Source organism: Lemur catta, chromosome 2, assembly GCF_020740605.2.
Source record: "Lemur catta isolate mLemCat1 chromosome 2, mLemCat1.pri, whole genome shotgun sequence".
Classification (NCBI taxonomy): domain Eukaryota; kingdom Metazoa; phylum Chordata; class Mammalia; order Primates; family Lemuridae; genus Lemur; species Lemur catta.
Window position 1 is genome coordinate 533,766 of NC_059129.1, and position 25,940 is coordinate 559,705.

A 25,940-nucleotide genomic window follows, 5' to 3' on the forward strand; every position below is an offset into this window, starting at 1 on the left:
GGGGCAGCGGCCCAGTGTGGGCGGGAGTCTCAGGCTCAGGGTAGGGAGGTCCCGGTCACTGCCTCAGGACGCAGGGGCCACCACCCAAGCCCTGTGTGCGGCAGGTCATGGCCCAGGAGCAGAGAGGGAGGGGCCCACAGCAAGGGAGCCCCTCTGGCAGAGCACCAGGGCTGAGGGCTGCACTGACCACCCAGCCTCGCGGGGCCATTCCTGGGGTCCTGCCTGATGGGGACCCTCACGCCCACCCTGTGCGCAGCCTGCCCGAACTCTGGGGACCACCAAGCAGGCCCGGGCCCACGTACCCTCCCAGCATGGACCCTCCTGGAAGCCCAGAAATGTGTCTAAGTCCTGCCTCTGGGTACTGCCCCTCCTCCTCCGGCCCAAACGTCTGCACAGAAAGGCCCTACAAGGCGGCTCTGCTCTGCAGGGCTGAGCAGGCCCCTGCTCCCCGTCCGGCCTCATCTCCCCAGGGTCCCTCGGACCCCGAGCCTCACCGGGCTCTGCTCCCTGCATGCTGCCACCTGGGCACCCCAGGACCAGGGCGTCCTGGCCCTCACCTTCCTTCCCCTGGATGAGGGTCGAGGCCTCCGGCCGGCCCGTCTCCCTTGCAGTCGGCTGTGGTCTCTTGCAGACCTTCAGAGGGGTCAGCCTCGGGCTGACCAGTGGGGCTGAAGGGCCCTGGGCATCCCTGGAACGGAGAGACCGTGGCCCGGAGCCCCCACGCCCACTGTCTGTGCCACCAGGGCCTGTGCGGAGGGGCCCGAGCCCGCTGAGCGTGTCCGGAGAGGGTCTGTGCGGGAGGGAGCAGCCGCCTCCTGGCTCCCACTCCACAGGGCTGCTGGCGTGACACTGCCCAAGCTGTCTCCGGCCCGGGGCTGCCTGCACGGTCAGCTGGTCAGCTGGGCCAGGCCAGGCGGGCAGAGAGGTGGCTGACATGCTCTGCCACCCCCAGCCCACCGGCTTCTCTCTGGGGGGAGTGGGGGCTGTCACGGGGCACTCGCCCTCAGATCCAGGGGCCTGTTTCTTGGCCAGCACCACGGTGACCCCTGCCAGCCACAAGCCCTGGCTATCACCCCCCACACACAAATAGGGAAACCAAGGCCAGCCTCACAGCGCCAAGCAGCTGCTGGATTCTGGACCCGGTGCTCTCCTGTGGCTGCCCCATGCCAGGGGCAGTACCCAGACGCCTGTATAGAGTCCTCCTTTCCCAAGGCATCCCTGTCCGCTGACCTGAGCTGGGGACACCCCAGGAGCCGGTAGCTGAGCCTACAGGAGTCCCGGGTCCTCCCAGGGCTCTCCGCCTCCCCAGAGCAGGCCTGCAGCAGCGTCCACCCTGCTGGCCCGACACCCTGTGCCTGAAGGGGCGCGTCACAGGTCTCTGGGTTCTGGCATCTTCCGCTGAGCAAAGCCACGTCTGTGTCCTCGTCTGGGCCTGACCTGGCTGTCAGGTGAATCTGTCAGGACACAGCTGAGAAGTGGGACCCCAGACCTTCTTCCAGTTTTCACAGCTCGGGGAGCAACTTGAACCCGGTTCGGCCTGGGAATTGGGGGTGGGGGCACTGCTGACCGTGAGGTCGTTGGTCATGGGGGCCCCAAGGCACCGCAGGGGAGTGGGGAGGGAGGGCTGGGGGTTCTGCATCCAGACGGGGGTGTGTGTGAGAGGTGGCCATCCGCAGGCAGGGCTGGGCTGCGGGGGGCGCAGATTCACTTCGCCTCCCGTTCTGAGAAAAGGAAACAGGGCAGGGCTCACCCAGGGAGAGCCGGGCTCCGCGGACTGAGCCGGTTCTGGCGCCCAGCTCAGAGCTCAGCGCTTGCACGGTCTCCGGCGCGAGGTCCCCGGCTGTCCTGGGGCTCAGCCCCCAGGCCCTGGCTCGGGTGCGCGGGAGGCTGTCAGGGGCCAGAGCCCTGACGGATGAGTGCTGACGGCCCCTCTCCCGGCGCCCTCCGTCGCTGACACCCCGTCACACCGCTGCGGGGACCCCGGGAGACCCGGCCGCCTCTGCGCACCCCCGCGGCAGCCTGCAGGCGACGGGGGCGGGGACGGTGCCAGGCGCCCCTCGCTCGCGCACACCTGCGCCGCCAGTCCGGCCGGTAGGGCAGCGCCGCGGTGTCACCTGCCGCCGCTCCGGCCGCGTCCGCGGGGCGCCCCGAGCGCACAGGTGAGTGCGCGCGAGGGCGGCCGGGGGGCAGGGGGCGTGGGCAGCGAGGGGCTTGGGGGGCTGGGGACCCCCGACCCCGGCGCCGGCGCCCCCACGCTCCCTCCCCGCCAGCCCGGGTCGGAGGTCGCAGCGCCCCCAGGAGCCCGGCGCCGTGGCGCACGCGCGCCGCTCCTGCCGCCAACTTCGGTGGGTGCGAGTCGGCGTCGGGGGACGCGGCCGCTGGCGGAGGTTTCGGGGAGTCGCTGCCGCGTGAGTGACCGCAGGCCCCGCGGGGACCTGCTCCCAGCGCCGAGCCTCAGTTTCTCCCGCGGGAGACCGGGTCGCCGCCCGAGCCTGAGCCCGTCTGCGGTCGGGGTCGCGGCTGGAGCCGGCCGGGGCGGGCGCGGGAAGTTTGCGTCCCTCGCGGGGCCTCGCGCGGACTGGGCAGCGCCGCGGGCTCGGGCCCGGCGCGGGGGGCGCGGGGGCGCAGTTGGGGAGGCGCGGGGGGGACGTGGGGGACAGAATTGGGGAGACGCGGGGGACTCGGGGGAGCAGTTGGGGTGGCGCAGGGGACAGAATTGGGGAGATGCAAGGGACGCGGGGGACGGGGGGCGCAGCTGGGGGGCGTTGGGGTGTCGCGGCTGCAGCTGGAGGGCCGGGAGTGCAGGGGTGGGCGGCAGCGGCCCCACACCCACTTCTCAGCGTCCGGGCTCTGCCCCAGCGGCCCTCTGTGCGCCTCCTCCAGGAGGGCTGCCCTCAGGGGTGCGGCTGGGGAGGCCGGGAGAAGGGCATCGGGGTCCCAGCGAGCCCCACGTCCGCCGAATGGGCGCCTGGTCCCTGCTGCCCTCCACACCCAGCCAGTGGGGTCCCCCTGAGTGCCAAGGGGCCAACGGCAACAGGGGCTGTGACCTGATGGTGGCGGGTCTGTGACCCCAGGTGCTGGGTGTCCCCTCCTGTCCTGGGGTGGGACCTCCTGTGCCCCCACTGCCGCCTTCTCCCCCAGACTGGCAAGGTCAGTGGGGCCGGGCTGTCCGGGCCAGCAGGGCCCAGGCTGCCCTGGGAGTGAGAACCCAGTCGCCGGCCAGGACGCGTGGGACTGGGGGTGCCTTTGTGTGCGAGTGGCTGGTGTCGGGGCTGTCTCCTCGCTGTGTACGCTCGTGCTGGGGGGCGCCTTGGGGTCAGCAGCTGCTGAGACGGCTCCTGGGCGAGCCCCCAACCCAGGTGCGTGACCTGAAGGGGAGCCCGGGACGAGCCCCCAGCCCGGCTGGGAGGCAGGGCGGGCGGAGCACCAGCCGGCACAGCTGTGTGGCTCCCAGGGCTGGGTGATCGATGGCCCGGCACAGCCGCCTCTGTCGTGGGAGCCCACACGCCCATTTGTCATCCACATCTGGGGGGGCAGGGACAAGGGGCTGCCTCTGCGCCCACCAGTAGGTCCAGGCTGGGTCTGCAGCCCCCCAGGAGTCCCCGGCCCCTTCCTGGGCCCAGCCCCCGCCTCCAGCCCCCCACCCTCCGGGCAGCAAAGCAGTCCGTCGGCCCCTACTCGCCCCTCTCCCAGCCTGCAGACTCCTTTGTGGGGACGCAGCCCCACCTTCTCCACCCCTGCGCTGGTCCCCTATTGGGGGTCCCCACCCATCGTTCCGGGCAGCAGACGTGACTGGCTGGGTGGGCAGAGCGCGGTGGTCGGCACGGAGGGTGGGGTGCACAGCCCTGCCCCCCTCAGCCCCTGACCATACAGCAGCAACGGGGAGCCAGCCCTGTGTGCCCAGGTGTGTGTGTCCGTGACCTTGCGTGAGTCCCAGCCACGTCTGCATGTGTCCTCAGGTGTGGCGTGTAACGTGTGCACATGCGTGAGCGGAGTCTGCATGAGCCTGCGTGCCTCCCCCCTCCCGGCTGTGCTGAGTGTCCCCCCCGGACAAGCAGCCGCGCGTGCTCTGCGTCGGGTGTGAGATGCAGGGTGGGTGCCGGGCCCCCTGCACCTGGCGCCCCCGCTCTGCCCCTCCCGGCACTGCGCCAGGGCTCCTTGGGAGGCTGGTGGGCTTGTGTGCCCACACCCGAGCCCGTGTGCACCCCGCACGGGCGCGCGGGGCGGTGGGCAGCCCAGGTGGCGGCCCAGATGGAGTGCAGAGCGGCTCACCAGCGAGCGTGCGGGGCGTGGGGAGAAGCGGGTCTTGGCTGAGCACGGCCGCTGCAGGCTCGGCCGCCGACCTGCCTGAAGCCACCCAGATGGAGCCGGGCTGAGCAGGTGGCTGCACCGTGGGGCTGTGTTGTGACGTCCACTCCCCCCAGCCTGGCCTGCCCCCTCGAGACCCCCAGTGTCCACCTGACGCCCGCTGGAGAAGGCTCGAGCGTGTGCATGCGTGTGCATGCGTGTGTGCACACGGCGGTCTCCAGACGAGAGCCTTCTGCTGGTTTCTCATCTCAGCAGCTTGCAGCCGCTTCCGGCAGGGGCTCGGCAAGGGCAGGGGTTGGGGGGGGCAGGGCCAGGAGGGGCTGGTGTCCGCACTTGCTCCCCCCCTCGCTGCCCACGTGCCTGGCAGGAGCCTGCCTGGTGCTGGCGGGCGGGGCATGGGCTGAATCGCCCCCGACATTGGCCTGCGGGGCCATTGCCTGGCCTCAGGCGGGGAATTGCGTAGGGTCCCCCGATCAAACTCAGGACACCCAGGTAAACTTAGATTTCAGATGAACAATGAATAATTTTTTAGTGTGTGTTCCAGATACTGCGTAGACCATACTTAACATGAAAAAATTGTTTATCTGAGTCAGATTTAAGTGTCCTGCGTTTTCATTTGCTGCCCCTGGCCGCCCTGAACGTGAGCTCGCAGAGGACGGGAGGGCGGGGGCTGCAGGGCGGGGTGGGGGCACCTGGGCTCCTCTCCCTGCACCTGAGGGGCCCTGAAGGGAGCATGGGGGTGTCGGTCAGGGGCGGGTTGGCGCTGACCGTGGCCCCCACGTCTGCAGGTGGCCGAGGTGCGGGGCCTGCCCACGCAGGCCGCCATGTCTCGAGAGGCAGGCTCGAGCCGTGTGGGCACAGGGGCCAGGGCGCGGTCCAGGAAGCCCAAGAAGCCTCACTACATCCCCCGGCCCTGGGGCAAACCCTACAACTACAAGTGCTTCCAGTGCCCCTTCACCTGCCTGGAGAAGTCGCACCTGTACAACCACATGAAGTACAGCCTCTGCAAGGACTCCCTGTCTCTGCTGCTCGACTCCCCGGACTGGGCCTGCCGCCGCGCCCCTGCCACGCCCAGGCCGCGAGCACCCACCCCTGCCCGCCCGGGGGACTCCTCGGATCCTGGCAGCCAGCCCCAAGGAGCCACCACGCCCGACCTGGTGGGCGCTGACGTCCTCTCCCTGCACTGGGGCAGGGACACCAAGTCTGGGGCCGAGGGGTCCCCAGGGCCCCCGCCCCCTGTGGCTAGGGCTGCCTGGAAGGGTCTGGGCCCCGGCGGGCTCCTGGCTGAGTCCTGGAAGCCGGGGCTGAGCGGAGGCCTGAAGAGCACAGCTGTGGGGGACGCGGCCACGGCAGGCCCCAAGGGCAGTGCCCCCTGCTACCCCCCACCCGGCCCGGGCGAGTTCCCTGAGGCCCAGAGCCTCCACCTGTCCCTGCTGGGGGTCAACTGCCCTCTTGGCCCAGGCCTCTTCTCCTACCTGGGGCCCTCGCTGGCCGCCGCAGCCCACGTGCCCTTCCTGGCCTCAGCCGGCCCCCTGCTGCCCCCGGCCGCAGCCTTCCCAGCCCTGCAGCCCCCCGAGCGCCCCGCCCTGGCCCCCCGCCTGTACTGCCCGCTGCTGCTGGAGCACACGGTGGGGCTGCCAGCCGGCAAGGCTGCCTCTGGCAAGGCCCCTCCCCGCCCCCGGGGCTCCCCCGTGACTCTGGCTTCTGGCATGCTGGGGAGTCCCTGGTCCTGTGGCACCCCCAGGGACCCAGGGCAGGCAGGGGAGCTAGAACAGGCTGCCCAGACTGACCCCAAGAGGAGGCTGCCCCTGGGGAGCAGGCTGGGGCTCCCGAAGGCCCTTCCCAGCCTGTCCGGGTTCTGCTCCCAGAGCAGGTGTGTGTCCTGGGCCCCAGCTCCAGGGCTGGGGGGCTGGGGGGCTGGAGGGCTGAGCAGGGTGGTGGGCTCCAGGCCACAGAGAGGAGGTGGGACTGGAGAGCCAACTCGTCTTCAGGGTCCCCGGGTTCTGGGCTGGCTGGGGGCTGTGGGGAGCAGAGGGCCGGGGCAGTGGGCAGGGCTGGGCCCGGCAGGGCTGCTCAGCTCCTGACCAGCCCCTCCCTGCAGCCTGCCTGCCGGCCCCTCCGCGATGCTCTGGCCTGAGGACAAGGAGCCGGGCACAGACCTCGAGACCCCCGGCCCCCAAGGCCCCCTCCCCCAGCAGCCGCGGGGCCCAGTGCCCGGAAGCCCAGGGCGCATGGGTGAGGACCTGGCTCGGGCCCTGGGTGACTTCGCCAGGGTGGAGCAACGCCTGGGGCAGTTGGTGCCTGCGGGGGGCCTGGCCCCACAGCCCCTGCGGGAGCAGCTGGGCAGGATCCGGCTGGAGCTGCTCACCATCCACCAGGCCCTGGAGCGGGCTGTGCGGCCGCCAGACGCACCCCTGGACCTCTCCGTGAAACGCCTGCCCCCCAAGGGGCCCGAGGCTCCTGCTGGGGTCTGGGGGCCGGCCGAGCTGCACCCCACGTTGGTCCCGGGGCCCCCCGATCCCCCCAGCCTGCGAGGCCCCCCAGCGCCGGAGCCCTTTTCCGGCCACACCACCAAGTGCGAGGCGGACTCCAGCGTCCCACCCCCCGGCCTCCCCCTGCAGGCCCCGGAGGACCCTGTCATTGCCGGCAGTGGCTGGGGCCCCTGTGTCGGGGCCCGGAGCTCCCAGCCCCCCGAGGACATCCTGCCCAGCCCCCTGGGTGCCGAGGTCTGACCCCAGCTCCTGCAGTCCGTGTGCCCTCGCCCCGAATGTGCCGGTCCCACCCCTGCCACCCTGGCCCCCCGCCCAGCCCCTCCCCTGCCCCAGCCCTGGGGCCAACGCCGGGGACCTGCCCAGCCTTGGCGTGCATGTGGATAGACCCCGCCAGGCTGTGGCCAAGGCTTGTCTCTGGGGTCACCCGGGGACAGCAGAGGTCACAGCTATTTATTGATCGCAGTTGAGGACATTAAAATAGAAGCCACCTTCACCCCCGTCTCAGCCTCTTTCCTTGCTGCCCAGCCAGACCACCTGGACACCCCCAGGAAGTGTCGGTCCCGGGCAGGCAGTGTCTGGGCTTTGACCTTCAGACCCTGCCCCCCCTCCTGTGGACCGGGGCCCTCCCGGAGGGCTGGGGGTGGGGCGGGGGCTTCCAGAGGAGGGGACAGAGTGCAGGGGTCGGGAGGCAGGCGTGCGTGGTCTGGGCTGCTCAGGACGATTTGTCCTGTGTTTCTGTGCGTTGGGGACGGGCAGGGACCCTGTGCATCCTCCAGCCCCCAGCAAGGCGGCCTTCCCTGCAGTTAAACGGTGCCCGTGTGTTCTCTGGCTCAGGGCTGTTCACCCAGCGTGGGCTCTGCTGGGCCCCCGCCAGCCCCTGCGGCCACGATAAGCATCGGTGGCCTTCACAGCTCGCTGCCTCCCTCCCAGCCTGGCCCGGCTCGGCCTTCCCACGGGCAGGGGACGGCGGGTGGGCAGGCAGGGGCCTGGGGGCCCCCCCACAGCTGGTCACTGCTCTCCCCGGGGAGTAAGCCACACCCTCCAGGCCCACCCAGGAGTGGCCCCCAGAGCCCAGGGCGCTCTCCGAGGAGGTGCAGGTCCTGCCTGTGCTGGGCTCCCCACACTGGGGCTGGGCCGGCTGGGTGCGGCCAGTCTGAGCAGGACCTGCCGCTGCCCGTCCACTGCACCCAGTGGTGACAGCGTCAGCCCTGCCCTGCGGTGTCTGGAGCTGAGGTGTGGCTGCCCAGGCGGGGAGTGCTGTGGTCATAGACTGGGGCTGACAGGTCCCAGCCAGGCACCTCCTACCCAGAGGCCTCCTGGAGGGGCTTCAGGGGACTGTGAGCAGAGCCAGGATGTGTCCTGAGTCTGGGGAGACGCCCCCCGCACAGCCTCCCACTGGTACCCCACGTGTCTGTCGTGCCCGACTTCTTTTTGTTTTTTAAATTTAAATTTTTTGTTTTTTGAAAGAAATTGAGACAGAGTCTCACTCTGTTGCCCGGGCTAGAGTGCCATGGCGTCCTCACAGCTTACAGCTACCTCCAACTCCTGGGCTCGAGATCCTCCTGCCTCAGCCTCCCGAGTAGCTGGGACTACAGGTGCACCACCATGCCTGGCTAATTTTTCTATTTTTAGTAGAGACGGGGGTCTCGCTCTTGCTCAGGCTGGTCTGGAACTCGTGAGCTCAAGCGATCCTCCCGCCTCGGCCTCCCAAAGCGCTGGGATTACAGGCGTGAGCCACCGCCCGGCCACGCCCGACTTCTCATCCCTCGCTGGGCAGACAGGTGAGCCTGCCCTGCTGGGGCCACATCACACAGGCTCCCATGTGCAGAGACGGGACCGTTCTGCCCGCCACCTGGTGGGGCAGGCAGGATTGACCTCCCGGACGGCCCCTACTCCAGACTCCAGCCAGCAGTCACCTTCCCAGATGGGCAGACAGAGTGACCCTGCTCAGGGTGGTGGCCTGGGGCTGCCTCATCACATGAATGTTTGCTGAGAGGGGCCATGGAGATGTCTCAGGGAGGGGAGGGCTGGCTGAGGGGCTCCAGCCACCAGGGGCAGCCCGTGCGAAGGCCCCGGGGCAGGAATGTAGCAGCACTGTGGAGTCCCCAGGGGACTCCATTTATATTTTACAGAACCTCCTTGCATTGCTGCTCAAACGTGGTGTCACCCCACCTTGGCCACGCCCAGCTGTGTCCCTGCCCAGGGACCTGCAGGTGCCTCCTCCCCACTCAGGCTCTTGTTTCCAGCCCCAGGGCAGAGCCCAGGGAGGCCTCTCTGCGTGGGGCAGGTGGGGGCCCTAGGAAAGCACTCGCCTCAGCCTTCAGAGGTTGGAAGTCTCCCTGACCTGGGGGCACAGACAGAGCAGTGCTGGTGCGGGGGTGACCAGCAGGAGCTTAGGCTGTCCCCAGAAAGGAAGGGGACGCGTGGGCAGAGGAGTTTGAGAAACGCTGCCGTCACCCCTCCCCCCTCCCCCGGACTCTGCAATGCCTGTGAGCCCATTTGGGGCTCAGAGCAAAGCCACAGCGAGCGTCTCAGGTTGTGTCTCCCAGATTGGAGTTCCAGGTGCCTTGACTCCTGGGTGGCCACTTGGGGACCACGTGGGTGCTTGGGACCTGGAGGAACAGAGCTCAGCCTCCCCACCCCCGGGCCTCAGGTTCCTCCTCTGTCCAATGGGAGGACAGTGGCACTGCCCGGAGGGCGCCAGGAGGGCTGACCTTGCCGCCCACACACAGTGGGGCCTCATCATCTCTCTTGCAGCCCCGAACTTGGGTCAGCTGTGCAGAAGCTGAGGCGGAGTCTGCCTGTCTGCCCCCAGCCCCCGGCCCTGCCTCCTCGACCTTCCGGGGCTCCCCCACTGGCCCGCTGCCCCCTGGGGCTGCACCTCACGCTGCACCTGCCTGGAGACTCCGTTCACTCCTGGCAGCCCCGGCACTGTCCCCCGGCCAGCCTGCTCTTCCCGACGTCTGGGGCCGCCCCCGTGTGCCCGTGCTAGACCTGGAGGGGTGATCCATCTGCCTCCTGCCTCAACCCGCTCTGGGAACCTGCCTTCCAGAGAACGTGCTGTGACAGCCTTGGGGCTTGTGATGGTCGGCACCCTCCTCTGTGGGGCTGTCCCTGAACTCTGGCGCACTGCCGGGACCCCGGGGTTGTGTACAGCCTCACGCTGGGCCCCGCTCGGGAGCCCCTGGTCCCAGCCTCCATGCTGGGTGGGCCCAGGGCCTGATGGGGCCTCACTGTGAACAGAGGGTGTGGGGTGTGTGGCTGCTTGGCAGTGCCCACAAGCGCCTGGGCTCCCTGGGGGGACAGATGACCCTGTTTCCCTGGGCTCCCTAGGGGGCCAGGTGACCCTGTTTCCCTAGGCCAGGCCACCCATCTGCTGGTGTCAGAGGGGCTGAGGCAGCCCTTGGGTGTGGCCTGTGCGCACCAGGTCTAGCTCCTGGCAGCAGACGCCAGGGATGGCTACATCAAGGTGTAGGGGTACCCAACCGGTGGGCTCCAATGGGGACAGCCCCTAGGCCCCTGGACTGCCATCGGAGGAATGTCCAGGGCTGGTGGGGTGCTCTGGGGCTGCTGGCCGTGCCCTCCTGACCGGAGCATCTACTGTGCCTGGCCATGGGCTGGCCTCGTATCTCCTTGGTGAGGGCTCCCATCCCACTGGCAGCCGTGAATCAGCTGCCTCCCAGGCCTCCCTGTAGGGAGGACCCTCTCTAAGCTCTCCATGTCCCCTCTCTGTGTGCCCTGGACCCTGGCTCTGGTCCCAGGAAGCCTGAGCTTTGGGGCCAGCAGCCGAAGCCTCGGGATCCTTGGTGTGTGGGGCCAGCTGCCTGCACACACCCGGGCAGGATCTCCCGCCAGTGGCGGGCCCGGCCTCCTAATCAGGGGCAGGCAGGGAGGGTGCGGCTGGGCTGGGCGGTTTGGGCAGTGGTGTGGCCCCCCAGTGTCCCCCAGCCTCAGAGGCAGCCACAGTGCTGAGGCTCCAAGCAGCTTCTCCGGGCCTGGTGGAGGTAAGGGGGTGGGGAGGGCAGCCCTAGAGGTGCCTGGGGGTGCATCTGGCTGCGTTGGGGTCTGTGCCCTCTCTCCCACTGCCCCGCGAAGGAAGGAAGGCTGTGTGAGCCTTTATTTTCTCCCCCGGGGACCAAATAGCTCCAAGCTCACGGGCAGTGGTTATGGGGGAGTCCAGGGGAGCCTTCCTGTGAGGACAGACTCATGAGGAAATGAGGCCTGAAAGGAGAGGTGCCTGGTGACTCAGTGAGTCTGGGGCCCAGCGAGGGGTCCCCATGGGGAGGGCGCTGGGAGGAGGGCGGCTCCTGTCCCTGCAGGGTGGCACTCCCTCTGTCACCAAGACAGTGGGGCCTGTGGCTTGGGCCAGCGCCCCGATGAGGTCCCCTCAGTACGTCAGGGTGAGCGCACTGAATGGGCCCACGAGGGTGTTCTGTTGTTAGGGCTGTTGTCCCCCCCACAATCAGATAGCTGCAGCCTCGGGGCCGCCACATCAGGGCTCAGCCTTCCCAGCACAGCCGGCCTGGGGGGATCTGGGGCTGCCCCTCTGCAGAGAGCAGGGTGGGAGGGGACCAGCCTGCGGGGGCAGCTCCTTGTGGGACCCCACTGCAGGGCCTGGGGGTCCTTTCACCCTGGGAGGGTGGGAGCAAGGTGGGATCTGGGTCACTCAAAGGCCGGGCCCACTGGATCCCCCAGGGGAGGTAAACCAGGCTTGGCGGCTGGGGACCCGGCGGGCGTGGGGACGCTGCGCGCGCGCGGAACGCTCGGGCCGGGCCGGCGGGCGACCCGGGTGCCTTTGGGGGACGGACCGTCGCGCGGCAACGCGCGGAGCCGGCGGAAATGGGGCTCGTGTCCCGCGGCGCGGCCGCGGCGGGGCTAGGGACCCGGAGCACCGTCGTCCGCCCGGGCCAGCCCAACGCGGTCCCCAACCGCATCCGACCCCGCCGTCCGAGGGCGCGGCCCCGGGGAGCAGCCGGTGAGCACGGGGGAGGGCGGCGTCCGCGCGGGTGACCTTGGCGCCGCCCCTCGGCTGTGGGCGGGGACGCGCGGACGAGGGAGCGGGGGTGTCCCCGCGGCCTCTTGGGCCGACGCAGGCCCCTTGCCGCTCGCGGTCTGTTTACTCATCCGCACGACGGGGACGCCACCGCTCGCCGCCCAGGGGACCCGTGGGCGGGCGCGAGAGGCTTTGCGGCGGGGCCCGGTGGGCGCCCTTCCCGCAGCCTGGCCCCTGCGCCTGGTGGGCGACGGGCGCCCCCTGGCCTGGGTCCCGCCGTGGAGCCTGAGGAAGGGCAGTTGCCAGCCGTCCCTGACCGCAGTAAACGGCAAAAACGGGATCGTAGCTACACGTCCCTTCTTCCAAAGCGAGAGGGAAAAGCGCTGTAGACGGGAGGCGAGAGTTCTCGCTTGTCCTCTTACACAACGTGGGGCTAGACACAGATTCTCCTGAGCCCCCGGGTGGTGGGCAGGGAGGCCTCACCGAGGGCGTTTCAGCTAGTGAGCTGTCGCTGGGCAGTCCTGACTGGGCGTCCCCCAGGTCTGTTCACGCGCAGGAGAGGGAGGTACTTCTACTGTGTAGGGAACACTTTCGACTTCAAGTTCAGTGGCGAGGACTGTCCGGGAGACCTCTTTACCTGTCTGGTATGGGAACCTCATTTCACACGGGAACTCAGTCTCCCTAACGGAGGAAGCATTTCTAGCCTTGTGCCCGTGTGTGTGTGTGTGTGTGTGTGTGTGTGTGTGCGTGTGTGCCCGCGTGTGCGTGTGCGTGCATGTGCCCATGTGTGTGCGTGTGTGTGTGTGTGTGTGTGTGCGTGTGTGCGTGTGTGTGCTGTGTTTTCATCAGTCTTTAAAGATGCTCGGGCTGCCCACACTGCTGCTTTCTCCCACGCTGCACCTCCTCCGCTATCGATCGCCTGCTCTTTCATGTTTCCCTTCCCGTCTGATCCCCGCAGCCTGGCGAGCGAGTACACGCGTTTGTGCTTCAGTCACTCCCAGAGGCTGAAGTGGGGGTGGGGGTGGGAACTTGCCCCATAATTTGTTGGGTTCTCCCTCACCGCCCCATGGATAGGAACATCCACTTCTGCCCTCCAATCTCCCTCCTTAGACACAAGGAGATCATTTTCTTTTCTTTCTTTTTTTTTTTTTAACGTAAACTTTGTAGATAAAATATACCGCACATAAAGAAAGTGCACAAATTGTGTGCATAACTCGGTGAATTTACCCAATGTGAACACACCATGTACCCAGGTCCCCGCAGAACATGTTTGCTGTTAGACCGATTGTGTCTCTTTTCAGACAGTAACCTGTTCCCGGGACAGGTGTTCCCCTGGCAGGGGTGATGGTGTCATCTGGCTGGACGGGTGTATCCGAATGGCGGGTGCCGTAATGCTTGGACTGTGCTAGATGGTTCCCTGTGGTGGTCACCCAGCTGACAACACTGGGCCCCCCTGGCACGATTGCTCTGTCCTCCTCATGAGGAAGGGCAGGCCCTGCAGAAAGGGCAGGTAGAGGACATGGCCTTTGGTGCTGGCCACAGGGGCTGGCGTTGGGCTTGAGTTTCCCTTGCTGGCGTCCATGTCAACTGCCCTCTCTGGGCACTGAGGAAAGTGGGCATTTGGGGCTTCTGCGGCTCAACCCGGAAGGACCCTTTTCAGCTAGAACCCACAGCGGCAAGAGGCCCCTTTCCCAAGCTGGCCACCAGAGGCCAGACCTTGAGCCCCTGGTCTGGGCTGCAAGGGAAGAAAGCCATCGCACCGGGAGCCTCTTAAGCCCTGGGCATTTGTATCTGTGAGGCCCCTCCCAGAGCCCCCCACCCTCAGGAGAGGACTTATGTGTCATACCACCCCACTGTGTGTGTCTCTTTCTGTCCCCTTGTCCCTAAGTGCGTGGTGAGCACTGGGACCTGCAGGCCCAGGCGCAGTCTGAGGTCTGTGCCCCTCCCTCAGGTGTGGGCTCCAACTTGGGGGTCTTTGCTCAGGGTGGCTGCTCTGCACTCTGTGCAGGTGAGACGAAGGCGGTGGTGGCAGTGACTGAGGAAGGTGGTCTGGGCACCAGGCCCTAGCCAGCCCAGCAGCCCCTTGCCACCATGCTGCAGGACCCAGGGAGGGACTCAGGCTGAGGAACAGCTCAGCAGTGGGTCCCTGCCGAGAAACCTCAGTCCCCAACTGGCTCACCTGGGTAAGGACAGGCTCAGGCTCCCACAGATTCAGGAATTCTAGTTGTTTGGGGCCGTTCTTCCTGCTTATGGGCCACGTCACGGTAGTGAGGGCCAGAAAGGCTGGTGTCCCCTCAGCCCGAGAGAACACGACAAGGTTCCTCCATGCCCCTGGGCCCGAGAACTCCTCCCACCGCATTTCCAGACGGCTGTGTGGTCGGAGAAATACACCCTGAAGGACAGAACACGCTCCCCTGCTGGGAACCCACCCAGGGCGGCTGGCGGAGATGGGGGAAGGGTGGGCACTGCCCGGGCACTGTGGGAGGATGCAGGGCCAGGGTGGCGGCGGAAGCCCCGTCCGCGCTAAGCCTGTTCCCTGAGCATTGCGGCACACGCTCATCCTTCTCGCCACGGAGCGGGCGTCTCCCTCAGGCCAGCGCCGTGGGCTCCGGGCTGGTCCCCAGGGACGTTCTGGGGCAGCTGCCGGCCACGTGCACACGGGCAGTTTCCCTCCGCTCGGCAACACTGCATTTTAAATTTTCATCTTTTTTCTTCCTAGCTGAGTAAGTAAATCGTGGTTCATTAAAGCTTCAATTTGGATTGCTTTAATGCAATTGTGCATTTTCCCATGCACTGTACGTTAAACCTTTCTAATCAGTTCCTTGAAACAAGACAAAATCCTCATGTTCAGCCCGCAGGCCCTTTTTGGGTGGTGGTGAGCAGGCCACTAACCCCGGCCTGTTCTAGTCTGCTTGTCTGGAAACAGGCGAAAGCGTCGACCTGCCGGGGGATGTGCATTTGCTGCCTCCCGAGGGAGAGCTGTGTGCCTTGGGCAGAGACGTGGGCCCCACTCCAGCCGGCCGGACCCTGGAGGGGCGGCCCCATGTGAGACGGGCAGGGGGCCCCCACCCCCCTCCACAACCGAGCCCAGAACTGAGTTGCCCCAACCTGTGAGCGCTGTGGGCTGTCTGTGCTACGTCCTGCAGGCGAGGCACTGCCAGCCACCCTGGGCCACTGGGGCCCGGCGTTGGCAGTAGCAGCAGCTCTGAACCAAGCCTCTCCCCCTGTCTTGCAGGGTCCCAGCATGGTGCTCAAGGCCTTCTTCCCCACGTGCTGTGCCTCAGCGGACAGTGGCCTGCTGGTGGGACGGTGGGTCCCGGAGCAGAGCAGCGCCGTGGTCCTGGCTGTGGTGCACTTTCCCTTCATCCCCATCCAGGTCAAGGAGCTCCTGGCCCAGGTGCAGCAGGCCAGCCGGGTGGGCGTGGCCGTGCTGGGCACCTGGTGCCACTGCCAGCAGAAGCCCGAGGAGAGCCTGGGCCGCTTCCTGGAGGGCCTGGGTGCCGTCTTCCCCCATGACCCCTGGCTGCAGCTGTGCCGGGAGCGGGGAAGCAAGTTCTGGAGCTGCAAGGCCACCCACCGGCAGGGGCCTGCCGCCCCTGGAGCTGCCAGTGAGGACCAGGTCATGCTTATCTTCTACGACCAGCGCAAGGTGCTGCTGTCCCGGCTGCACCCACTTGCAGCCCTGCCAGACCACCAGGCTGGAGAGGCCTCAGCCAGCACCGGCGGCCTGGCTGCCATCTTCGACACGGTGGCGCGCAGCGAGTCTCTTTTCCGCAGTGACCGGTTTGACGAGGGCCCCGTGCGGCTGAGCCACTGGCAGTCGGAGGGCGTGGAGGCCAGCATCCTCGTGGAGCTGGCCAAGCGGGCCTCGGGGCCCGTCTGCCTGCTGCTGGCGTGCCTGCTGTCACTGGTCTCGGCTGCCAGTGCCTGCCGGTAGGTGCCCCTGGGGCTGGGGAGGGCACGGCAAAGCGGCGGCCCCCAAGGGCCCTAGGCCTACCCCTCAGTCTGCCCGGGGCATGGAGGCCAACAGATGGGCCTTTCCTGAGGCTCTTGGCCGCCCTGAACCCTGGCTCTCGTCCTGGCATCGAAGAGGATGTCCCAGTAGTGACTTCAGCTTTGTCCCTCACTTTTGGGGTGCAGCCAGGTTTTCTGGCAGCCTCGGTGACTACAGGGGGCCCAGTGGGTAGGAGTATGGGGTGAACCTCAGATAGCTCAGGCCCCTGAAAGAGAAATCAGATGATGACAGAGCTGGCTCATTGCTGCCCTGAGGCCGGTGTTTGCCCTGCCTGGGAGTTGGTTGTCCTGTGGGCACGTAGGCCGCCCGCTTCCCTGCTGCCCCTGACCTCGACACCACACAGGCGTCTGGGCAGTGCACGTTCGCAACGGACACCCTCACACGAGGCCGGGGCATGGCATCCACTCCCAGCAGCACGTGCCGGGGGTGGTGGTCCCTGAGCTCCGCTGCTCTGCGGAGTCACCTGGACTGCTCCTGGCTGAGGGGCTTGTAAAGGCAGCAACCTGGGGACTCTGGCAGCATCCGGGTGTCCTGGCGGATGGACAGGGGCCCTGAGGGCTGGGCTGTGGGGGCTTCTCTCTCCGTGGTGGCGGTCACCCTCGGTTGCCCCCAGGTCTAGGGACTCAGCACTGTCAGGTGTGGGGACGGCCCTTGCCCGCTCACTGGGGCCTCTGGGAACACGTGGGCACCGGCCTGGGGAGAGGGCCGTGGGCAGCTCTGCGTGGACAGCATGTGGGTTGTGGGAACTGCTGGGGACACTGACGAGAGGGGTGGCTTGAGGCTCCTCGATGGCCTTGGAATTAATTAGGTGAAGGTGTGTGTCTGAGTCCAGGTGCAGTTTTGGTGGCAGAAGGCCATTAGCTTTTGTCCACTTCTCAAAGGACCCAAGAGAGGTTAAGAACCGCTGTGTACACTGGATGTCGTGGCCCCGCAGAAAGGCGTTGGCTGTTGACTGATTGCGAGGGCCGTGACAGTCACCAGAGGCGTGGCGGTCGCTGCAGGAGCGAGGTCCCCTTGGCCCCTCGTGGCTTTGTGTCTTCCTCAGGGCCGCTCGAGGAGTGCTGTGGGGGCCTGGGCCACACAGGGCCGGTCTGCAGCCCTGGGGGGACGACGGCGTGGGTGGGGGAGGGTCCCGCCGTGGCCAGCGTGAGTCGGCCTTGAGGAAGGGGAGGGGCCTGTTGAACACAGTTCGTTGTGGGAATTGGTTCAAAGCCGTTACGTTGCAGAGAAAGGCTTTAAACATTCGAGGTCAACAGCTTTTTCTTCCTCTCAAGGTTCTCAGCAAGCAGTTGGTGGTAGTTCTGCACTTTCTACCAGTTCCCCCCCCCCCTTTTTTTAATTTTTGAAACAGAGTCTCACTTTGTCGCCGAGGCTGGAGTGCGGTGGTGCAGCCTCCAACTCCTGGACTCAAGCGACCCTCCCACCTGAGTAGCCGGGACTATTGGCGCCACCACGCCCGGCTAATTTTTCTTATTTTTTTGTAGAGATGGGGTCTCACTAAGTTGTCAAGGGTGGTCTTGAATTCCTGGCCTCCAGTGATCCTCCCCCCTCGGCCTCCCAAAGTGCTGGGATTCTAGGTTGCGCCACCACGCCTGGCCTCTGTGAGTCCTTTAGGTGCCTCCTGCTTCCAGCAAGGCCTCTGAAGGGAACGTGAGGGCTCTGAACGCAGTGGTTGGGCACTGTTTTCTGCCTTTGCTTGCAAACGTCTCCCCTTGGCCTGTAAAATTCTGCAGAAGCATCTCTGCTTCCTTTGCCTCGTGAGAAATGCGGGCTCGCTGGGAAGCCGGGCCAGTCTGGGGGAGCCTTGCCGAGCCTTCTGGGCCACCATGCGCCATGGTGAGGCACCCGGTGGGTGGAAGGTTGCGCTCTCCCCGCTTGTGGGGCACCACCTCGGCACCTGGCTTTGGGAGTCTGCTGGTGAGTGGAGGTGTGCTGGGGCCAGCACTTTGTGAGGAGTTAGGGGCTTACGCAGTGAGGTTGGCTGCCCACCTGCCCCTCCTCACTGGCCCACAGCTGGGCCCCGCCCACCGCCGCCCTGCCCGGTCCCCGCTCTACATGGGAGGAGGCGTTGGCGGCAGGAGGGCTGAGCACGGCATCTGGCCCTTGCCTCCTTCGCAGGGTGTTCAAGCTGTGGCCCCTGTCCTTCCTTGGGAGCAAGCTCTCCACCTGCCAGCAGCTCCGGCACCGGCTGCAGCAGCTCACCCTCATCTTCAGCACGCAGAAGGCCACGGACCCCGCTGAGCTGATGAGGTGCGACCGCCCTGTCTCCTCCCCGAGGCTGGATGTGCCCCAGGCCCAGCCCTTCTGCCATCCCCACTCTGCACCAGGCCTGTCACCCGGACCCTCCGGCCAGGCCCCCCGGGGCCCAGGCTGCTGCTGGCTGCCCTCACACCCCCTCCCGCTGGCCCCCCCTTCCAGGAAGGCCAACATGCTTGTCTCGGTGCTCCTGGATGTGGCCCTCGGCCTTGTGCTGCTGTCCTGGCTCCACAGGAAGAACCGACTTGGGCAGCTGGCTGATGCCCTTGTCCCTGTGGCTGATGTGAGTGGATTGGGGCGGAGCCTGGTTTTCTGGGGTGTGGACCCTTCCTGGGCCAGAGCAGTTCTCTCTCCAAAGCCAGCTCTTCGCTTTCCATGCTCTGGACATGGGCCCTCTGGGACAGGAGCCCTCATCCCTGACCCGGAATAGATTCCCTGGGGCCTGGGACTTGCAGGGGACCCCTGGGAGCCAGTGTGGTTGAGGCTTTTGGGGGGGGGGCCCTCTCCCTGCTGGGCCCCCTGTCATGCTGTTCCCATTGCCTCCCCCACCCGTGCTCTGTCCTCTCCTGGTTCCGCGAGGCCCTGTGCAGAGTCAGCGTCACGGGAACCCGCCCTGTGTCTAGGGGTGTCCGTGTGCGCTTGAGCTCGCGCCTCCCACCGTGAGTGGGTCATGCGCTTACAGCGCTGATTGCGTGATTCCTGTGCTGAGAGCTGGAGGCCCGTGTGTCTCCTGTGCTCCCAGCCTTCCCCGGTCCCATCCGTGCCTCGCTGGGAGCCTGGGGACAGCCAGCGCCTCCCTCCCCTTCTGTCCTCTTCTCCCGGCATCCGCCTTGCCACCAAGGCCTTCCGCTGCTCCGTCTCCCTTCTTCGTAGTCAGAGTCCCCGTCTCTTCCGTTAGGAGCTTCTCTTCCTGCTTAGGGTGGCCCCTCTGGCCCTCTAGCCGTGCTTAGGCCTCTAGAGGGGACCTCCTCGAGGCCTGGCCAGGTGGCCCCTGTGGGCGTGCAGGCTGCAGGTGGCCCTCCTGGGCTGCAGACCGTGGGCAGGCCCAGCCCAGGAGGGCGGGCAGCGGGGGCAGGGCGGGCTCAGCGGCTTCTCTTGTGACAGCCCACTCTGCTTGACCAGCTCCATCCTAGACCTCCCTTTCGCAAAATTGCTCTCATATATAAATATTTAATTTAAAAATGAAAGTCTCTTCCTGCTGCCAGGCTTTTTTCCTTTAAATATTAAATACGCTCTATTTATAAAGGATGTTCTGTTCTCCTTCTTGCTGGTGCTAACGTGGCTGAGGCCTCGGCACAGGGTCGGCAGAGGCAGGTGGGACGGAGGGGCTGCTCCTGTTGCCTTGCGTTTTGGCAACAGGCCGAGGGTCCCTCAGGGCCAGCACAGCACACACTGGCTTTCTTCCTGGGGCAGCCAGGACCCAGCTTCCCTGCTTGCTCTAGGGGGTCCCTGGGACGTGGCACCGTCCTTCCCTCTGGTGGCAGGTGGCAGGTGGGGCCCGTGGCAGAGGTGCTAGCGTGGCCCAGGCTCCCCTACAGCACTTGAGGTGGATCTGTCCAGCCCCAGCCACGTCCAGGGAGCTGAGGGCTCCCGTGGGACCTGTGGCCCCAGTGGCAGGACAGGAGGGAGGGCGGCAGTCTCAGTGGAGGTTGGCACCCAGCAGGGCCAGGTGCCCAGCAGGCCAGGGGCAAACTGGCAGCCTCCCAGCGGTGCCACTCAGGCCTGCCAGGACAGGCCTCCAGACTACAGTCCCCTCAGACCTGAATCCCAGACGCCATCCGTGAGGAGAGATCGTGGCCAGACAGGTTTGGGAAACACTGTGCCCACCCGTGTCAGGGGTCGGCCACCCAGACACTGGGGGGAGGGGCCCAGTTGGCCCTTGCCCTGCCTACACAGACTGGCCAGGGCGGGAGCCCCGTTACGGATGGCCGTGGGGGGACGCAGACACGACCATGGCCACCCACCCCTCTGAATGTGCTCCCTGTGTCCTTGCAGCACGTGGCCGAGCAGCTCCAGCATCTGCTGCAGTGGCTGATGGGCGCTCCCGCCGGGCTCAAGATGAACCGGGCGCTGGACCAGGTGCTGGGCCGCTTCTTCCTGTACCACATACACCTGTGGATCAGTGAGTGCCCGCCGGGTTCCCAGGGCCCCAGCAGCCCTGGCTCCTGAAGGCTGTGCCCCAGGGACCCATACCCTGGCAGAAGAAGACAGTGGGACCCAGCCAGGCCTGTCCCCTTTGTCCCCGCCCCCTGCCCTCCTGGTGTCCCCTGAAGCCTGCTCCACTGGGCCAGCTTCCCGGGACGAGGGCTGGGGCCTGTGCACTCAGTGTCCAGGGCCGCAGGCACCACTCTAGTGAGGAGGGGAGGGTCCCAGGGCCACGCTGGGCGCCCTCAGCACTGACCCCCGCCCTGCCAGGCTACATCCACCTCATGTCCCCCTTCATCGAGCACATCCTGTGGCACGTGGGTCTCTCGGCCTGCCTGGGCCTGACGGTCGCCCTGTCCATCCTCTGGGACATCATCGCCCTGCTCACTTTCCACATCTACTGCTTCTACGTCTATGGTGCCAGGTGGGATGTGCTTCCTCGCCTGGGGACGGCCCGAGTGTGGCCCCCCAAGCCCCGGAGGCACAGTGGGCTCTGGGCCCGAGTGGTGTGGGGTGGGTCGGCCTCCTGGCCCAGCCCTGACTGCTCTGGCTCCTGCAGGCTGTACTGCCTGAAGGTCTACGGCCTGTCCTCACTCTGGCGTCTGTTTCGGGGGAAGAAGTGGAACGTTCTGCGCCAGCGGGTGGATTCTTGCTCCTACGACCTGGACCAGGTACTGGCAGGGCTTGTGGTGGGAGGGGCGTCCAGCTCCTACTGGCTGGCGTGGCCGTGTGGCTGCCTGTCCCCAGCCTCAGTCCTGCTGGCAGCCCTGTCGCCCCGGCCAGTACAGCTGCTGGGGCCGCCCAGCTCCTGTCCTGCAGGTCACCCGCCCACCACAGGCCCCGGCGGGAGGTGCGAAGTCTGTCGTGGGGGGGCACACCGAGGGCCTCAGGTAGTACAGACCTTCCCCAAGGGGGAGAAGGTGACCAGTAACAGAACCCTGGGGTGACCCAGGCACAGGCCCTGAGGGTGACCCAGGCAGAGGCCCTGGGGTGACCCAGCACAGGCCCTGGGGTGACCCGGCACAGGCCCTGGGGGTGACCCGGCAGAGACCCTGGGGGTGACCTGGCAGAGGCCCTGGGGTGACCGGCAGAGGCCCTGGGGGTGACCCGGCACAGGCCCTGGGGGTGACCCGGCAGAGGCCCTGGGGTGACCCGGCACAGACCCTGGGGGTGACCCAGGCACAGAACCCTGGGGGGTGACCCAGCAGAGGCCCTGGGAGTGACCCGGCAGAGGCCCTGGGGTGACCCGGCAGAGCGGGCTCTGGGCGTTGCACTGGTTTGCTCGTACCTGACTCAGCCTCCGGGTGCTGCCGTCAGGGCGCTTTGTCTGTGACATCATGTGTGGCTGCTCCCCCCACTGGCTGGTCCGACCCCCACCCCACCTTGCCCACAGTCACCGAGTCTGTAGGGCAGGTGGGCACACGGTCCTCCTGGCAGAAGCTGTGGGAGGGTCCCGACTGCCCTGTGGATGGGGCGGGGCGGGCAGCGGGCGGCAGGGCTGGCGTGGGAGTCTCGCTGATACCGGGCTGGCCCCTCTGCCCACAGCTGCTCATCGGGACTCTGCTCTTCACCATCCTGGTCTTCCTCCTGCCCACCACGGCCCTGTACTACCTGGTGTTTACCCTGGTGAGCCGAGCACGGCCAGCATGGCCCGCGGGCCTGGAGGGTCACTGCCAGCTCTGCCTGTGCGACTGGCAGCTGTGGGGGGCTGTCCACCCCTGCGGGCGATGGTGTGGCTGCTCTGCACCCTCTGGGCAGCGTGTGCCGGGCCCTAGAGGGGGCAGGGGTCCCACCCTGGGGGGAGGACCACTCACTGCTCTGGAACAGGAGGCTGGGGGCGTGGGTGGGTCATGGAGGCCTCCCCTGCTGCCAGGGGCCGGGGCAGGCAGCAGGGCGGGAGCAGCACCCCAGAGGCCCAGGCCCCCCAGGCTTTACCTCTGTGTAGGGGACGTGGGCTGCACAGTCTCCTCCTTTGCCCCCAGCTCTGCCCAGGGCGAGGTTGAGTCTTCCCATGTCCCCATGCCGACTGGGTTCTTGGGCCTTAGGTTTGGAGCCCCAGGGCAGGCTCTGTGCCCTCTCAGGGTGGGACCCATGCTTTCCCAGGGCCCTTGGCCACTCTGTCCACGGGCATGTCCAGCATGGGCTGCTCCTGAGCACTGCCTCTGCCACAGCTCCGGCTCCTGGTGGTGGCCGTGCAGGGCCTGATCCATCTGCTTGTGGACATGGTCAACTCCCTGCCGCTGTACTCACTGGGACTTCGGCTCTGCCGGCCCTACAGGCTGGCTGGTAAGTGCCGTGTGCGGGGCGGCCAGCCCGAGTGGGAGTGTGCACCCACAGTCCCCGCGTGTCTGTCCTGCCGGGAGCCGGGGCACGTGGGGAGGGCAGGGAGGACGTCGTCTGCTGCACCGGTTGCCTCCGGTGCGGTGGAGGGAGAGCACCCACCTGGCGCGCAGGCTCAGAGACAGATCCGAGACCACAGAGGTGGCCTTGCCTGCCCTCACCCTGTCCTCATGAGCGTGGACACGGGGTGGCGTGGGCGTTGCCTGAACATGGCTCAGAGAAGGTTCATTGGATGGTTGTGTGGGGCTGTGTCGGATGGTGCCTCTCAGCCCTGGAGGTGACAGCTGGGCTGGCCCTACCCAGTGTAACAGGAGCATCCTCTGCTGTCTGCCAGGACAGACCCCACCCTCGCCGTCCCTGCCCCAGCCCGCTGCTGTGGTGCCTGCGTGCTCACCCCACCCTCAGGGGAGGCGTCCCCACAGGTCACAGGGTTGTGGGTCAGCCCATCTGGCTCAGGGGCTTTGGACTTGGGGATTTCCTGGCATAGCCACCATTTGCACCTGTGCCACAAGGTGACCTGCATGCCCAGGTGGCCCTGTGTCCCGGATGCAGCCGGGCAGCTTGCGCTGCACTGGTGGCGGCTGCTCCCTGCCAACCTGGAGCTCTGCGGAGGGTGTGGACACGGATGTCCTGTCGGCTTTGGGCCTATGCCTGCCTCCTTGGTGGCCAGGTGTTCCTCTGTTCCAGAGGCCACAGCCCCCCGACCCACATCCGCCTGCTGGACGCCCACAACCCCTTCGGGGAACGTCTCTCCAAGCCACTTTCCCTGCCAGCCCACAGGTGGCCAGGCCAGGGACCCACCTGCAGTGCTGCCCACACTCCCTCACCCCCCCAACTCGCGCCTCAGAACGAGGGGACCAGGCAGTGGAGAGAAAGCCCCCAGCAGCCCCCGTGCCCCTCGGTCTCTTGCCGTAACTTCCTAGGCAGCCCCGATGCTGCCTCCTCCCTCCTCCTCCGACTTCCCCTTGGGCCTCCTCATCAGTTTTTTTTCTTTTTTTAAAATTTTTGCTGCTGCCCTCCTCCTCATCAATTGATCATTAGCTCTTACTTCTCTTTTTAAGAGCCTTCTGCCTTGGGATTGCCTGGGCTTGGGAGCCTGAATGCAGGCCAGGGTGCGGTGGGTGCCTGAGTCGGCCAAGCACATGGAAGACGGAGACACTAAGACCCCAGTAGGGCGGCTGCCACCCAGCAAGCCCCTGTCCACCCTGCCGGGAAACCCAGGTCCCCCTCAGAAAGCAGCCCCCGCCTGGGCCCTCCCGACACCTGTCTAGCTCTTCCCTGCTTGTGGGACTCGCGGCTCCCACTAAGTGAAGTTCCGCAGGAGGCCTTGATGCAGGGCAGCCAGCTCGAAAGGCAGAGGGTGGGGGCGGGGGGGGTGTGCCAGCCGGGCAGGCCTGCTGCTCAGGGACAAGGGGGCCTTCGTCCTCACAGGTCCTCTGCCCACACCAGCCTCTGCTGACCACGGAGCAGGACCATCAGGGCTATCTGCGGGGTCCTGGTGGGGGCTGTTGCCTGTCCTCACAAGCACCTTGCTGTCCTTGCAGCTGGCGTGAAGTTCCGCATCCTGGAGCACCAGGCTGGCAGGCCTCTCCGCCTCCTGATGCAGGTAGGGCCTCCCTGTACCCCTCACACTGACCCCTGTGTCCCAGACCCCATGTTGCGGCCCATGTTCTGGGACAGTTGGCGCTAGCTGGGTGGGTTCTGGGTAGTGCCACACCAGCCTGGGGTAAGGTGTGGGTGGCAGGGCCCAGCAGAGCCGAGGGGCGGGGCCCACAGGGGAACCCCCCCCTGCCCCCAGGCCTCTGAGCACCGTGACCCGCTGCCTGGAACTCCTTTGAGGTCTGCATGGCGGAGGGCTGGCCCAGCCCGCGCACAGGGTCCCCTTCTGTCCTGCGTCAGAGATGCCTGGGGCTGCCCCTTCGGCCCTGTCTGGTCTCCTGTCCTGGGCCCTGCGGGGCTGGAGTTCTGGGCGCAGCAGAACTGACTTAGCGAAGGCTCGGGACACTGGCTGTCTCCTGAGGAGCCTGGACTGTTCGGCTTCTGTATCTGAAACGGTTCTAGGGGGCAGGGCGAGTTTTCGGGTGACTCACAGGGGCCGGGTTGCCTGACAGTTACCGTCACAGGCCAGCCCCGAGCCCCCAGTGCAGCATCTCTTAGATGCCGAGGTGGTCAGGGCCCTGTGTGGTTTTCTCTGGGGTCCAGCATGTTGCAGGTTGAGTCCTTCCCAAGGAGGCTCTGGGAGCGGAGTGAGTCCTGCAGAGGACGTGTCCGCGTGGCAGGGCCTGTGGAGTGTCGGCTTCCGCTCAGGACAGCACAGCTCCCCTGCCTCTGCCTCCCCCGCCTCTGCCTCCCCCGCCTCCTGCCCGCCCAGAGCTGGTGGTGGGTGCTGGCTCGGGAGCCTGGAGCCGCCCAGCAGGCTGCGGCCTGAGTGCTCCCTGCAGGTTGCGGGGGTGTGCTCGCCGCCTCCCTGGAACCTGGGCCAGGCTCAGACCACAGGGGCGGGATGGCTGGGACAGAGCTGGCCCTGCCTGCAGCCATCCAGCCCAGGGACCCCAAGACTGCCAGCCAAGCATAGAGTGCCACACCCCAGTCCTTCCTCTGCAGATGAGGCTCGAGCACCCCCAGCCACCCCCACTGACTGCTGCCCCCATCCTTCCAGATAAACCCCCTGCCCTACGGCCGCGTGGTGCACACCTACCGCCTCCCCAGCTGCGGCTGCCACCCCAAGCACTCCTGGGGCTCCCTGTGCCGCAAGCTGTTCTTGGGGGAGCTCATCTACCCCTGGAGGCAGAGAGAGGACAAGCAGGACTGAGGGGCCTGGCAGCCCACCCAGCCAGCACCGCCGCACGGCCACGGTCAGCCCCGACTCAGCCCGGCTGGTGCCGACTGCCTGCAGGGCAGCGCACAATGCGCACTGCGGCCCCTGCATGTGGGCAGGCCCTGCCCCTGCCCCGGGTCCTCTGGGGCCTGCACAGGCCCTGCCAAGGCCCTGCCCACCACCCCTCCTCCCAACGCACAAGTCATGGGGGGTGAGCAGGACGCAGGGGGTGGCCAGCCAGGCCACTTGGCTGTGCTCGGTCACTAGCACCACCTGCCTTGGGACCCACCTTCTGACCTGCCATGGTCACGCCACTCTGAGGCTGATGCCCAGGAGTGCCACCCCCCGTCCTCCATACCACACCCCAGAGGGCTCATCCTGCAGTGGTTCCCAGTGGAGTGTGCCAGCAGGTCTCCCTGGCTGCTCCCCCGCGGCTCCCCGCCATCTAGGGGGTGGACCCCCAGGATGTGCTCCTGGTCCCCGGTGCCTTCCAGTGGCCGCAGCAACATGTGCCCCACCCCTGGGACTGCAGGGGCCACTGACACCCGTCTGCAGCCCCAGTGGGCCGGGGCG

General features: G+C 67.0%; 2 protein-coding genes across 3 annotated transcripts; both read left to right on the plus strand.

Moving 5' to 3' along the window:
* The first annotated feature begins 5,048 nt into the window (after positions 1–5,048).
* On the plus strand, positions 5,049–7,110 carry PRR35 (proline rich 35). The gene is made up of 2 exons (XM_045541000.1): positions 5,049–6,181; positions 6,410–7,110. Exons 1-2 carry the CDS (start codon positions 5,133–5,135, stop codon positions 7,038–7,040), a joined length of 1,680 nt encoding a protein of 559 aa, XP_045396956.1. The 5' UTR covers positions 5,049–5,132; the 3' UTR covers positions 7,041–7,110.
* Positions 7,111–11,639: 4,529 nt separating this feature from the next.
* Positions 11,640–25,481, plus strand: PIGQ (phosphatidylinositol glycan anchor biosynthesis class Q). Of its 2 annotated transcripts, XM_045541001.1 has the most exons (11): positions 11,640–11,775; positions 15,029–15,726; positions 17,927–18,058; positions 18,227–18,347; positions 20,060–20,186; positions 20,480–20,633; positions 20,769–20,880; positions 21,755–21,835; positions 22,381–22,495; positions 24,094–24,155; positions 25,209–25,481. In XM_045541001.1, exons 2-11 carry the CDS (start codon positions 15,038–15,040, stop codon positions 25,359–25,361), a joined length of 1,746 nt encoding a protein of 581 aa, XP_045396957.1. In that variant the 5' UTR covers positions 11,640–11,775; positions 15,029–15,037; the 3' UTR covers positions 25,362–25,481. The 2 variants fall into 2 exon arrangements, with proteins under 2 accessions (XP_045396957.1, XP_045396958.1); XM_045541002.1 differs by lacking the exon at positions 11,640–11,775 and having other exon boundaries at positions 12,620–15,726; positions 25,209–25,470.
* The last annotated feature ends 459 nt before the right edge of the window (positions 25,482–25,940 follow it).

Coding starts and splice junctions, on each gene's coding strand:
- PRR35 (XM_045541000.1), top strand. CDS start 5,133: ATGTCTCGAGAGGCAGGCTCGAGCCGTGTGGGCACAGGGGCCAGGGCG. Junction 6,182..6,409: donor GGGTTCTGCTCCCAGAGCAG/GTGTGTGTCCTG, acceptor CCCTCCCTGCAG/CCTGCCTGCCGGCCCCTCCG.
- PIGQ (XM_045541001.1), top strand. CDS start 15,038: ATGGTGCTCAAGGCCTTCTTCCCCACGTGCTGTGCCTCAGCGGACAGT. Junction 20,187..20,479: donor CCACATACACCTGTGGATCA/GTGAGTGCCCGC, acceptor CCGCCCTGCCAG/GCTACATCCACCTCATGTCC. Junction 20,634..20,768: donor TTCTACGTCTATGGTGCCAG/GTGGGATGTGCT, acceptor TGGCTCCTGCAG/GCTGTACTGCCTGAAGGTCT.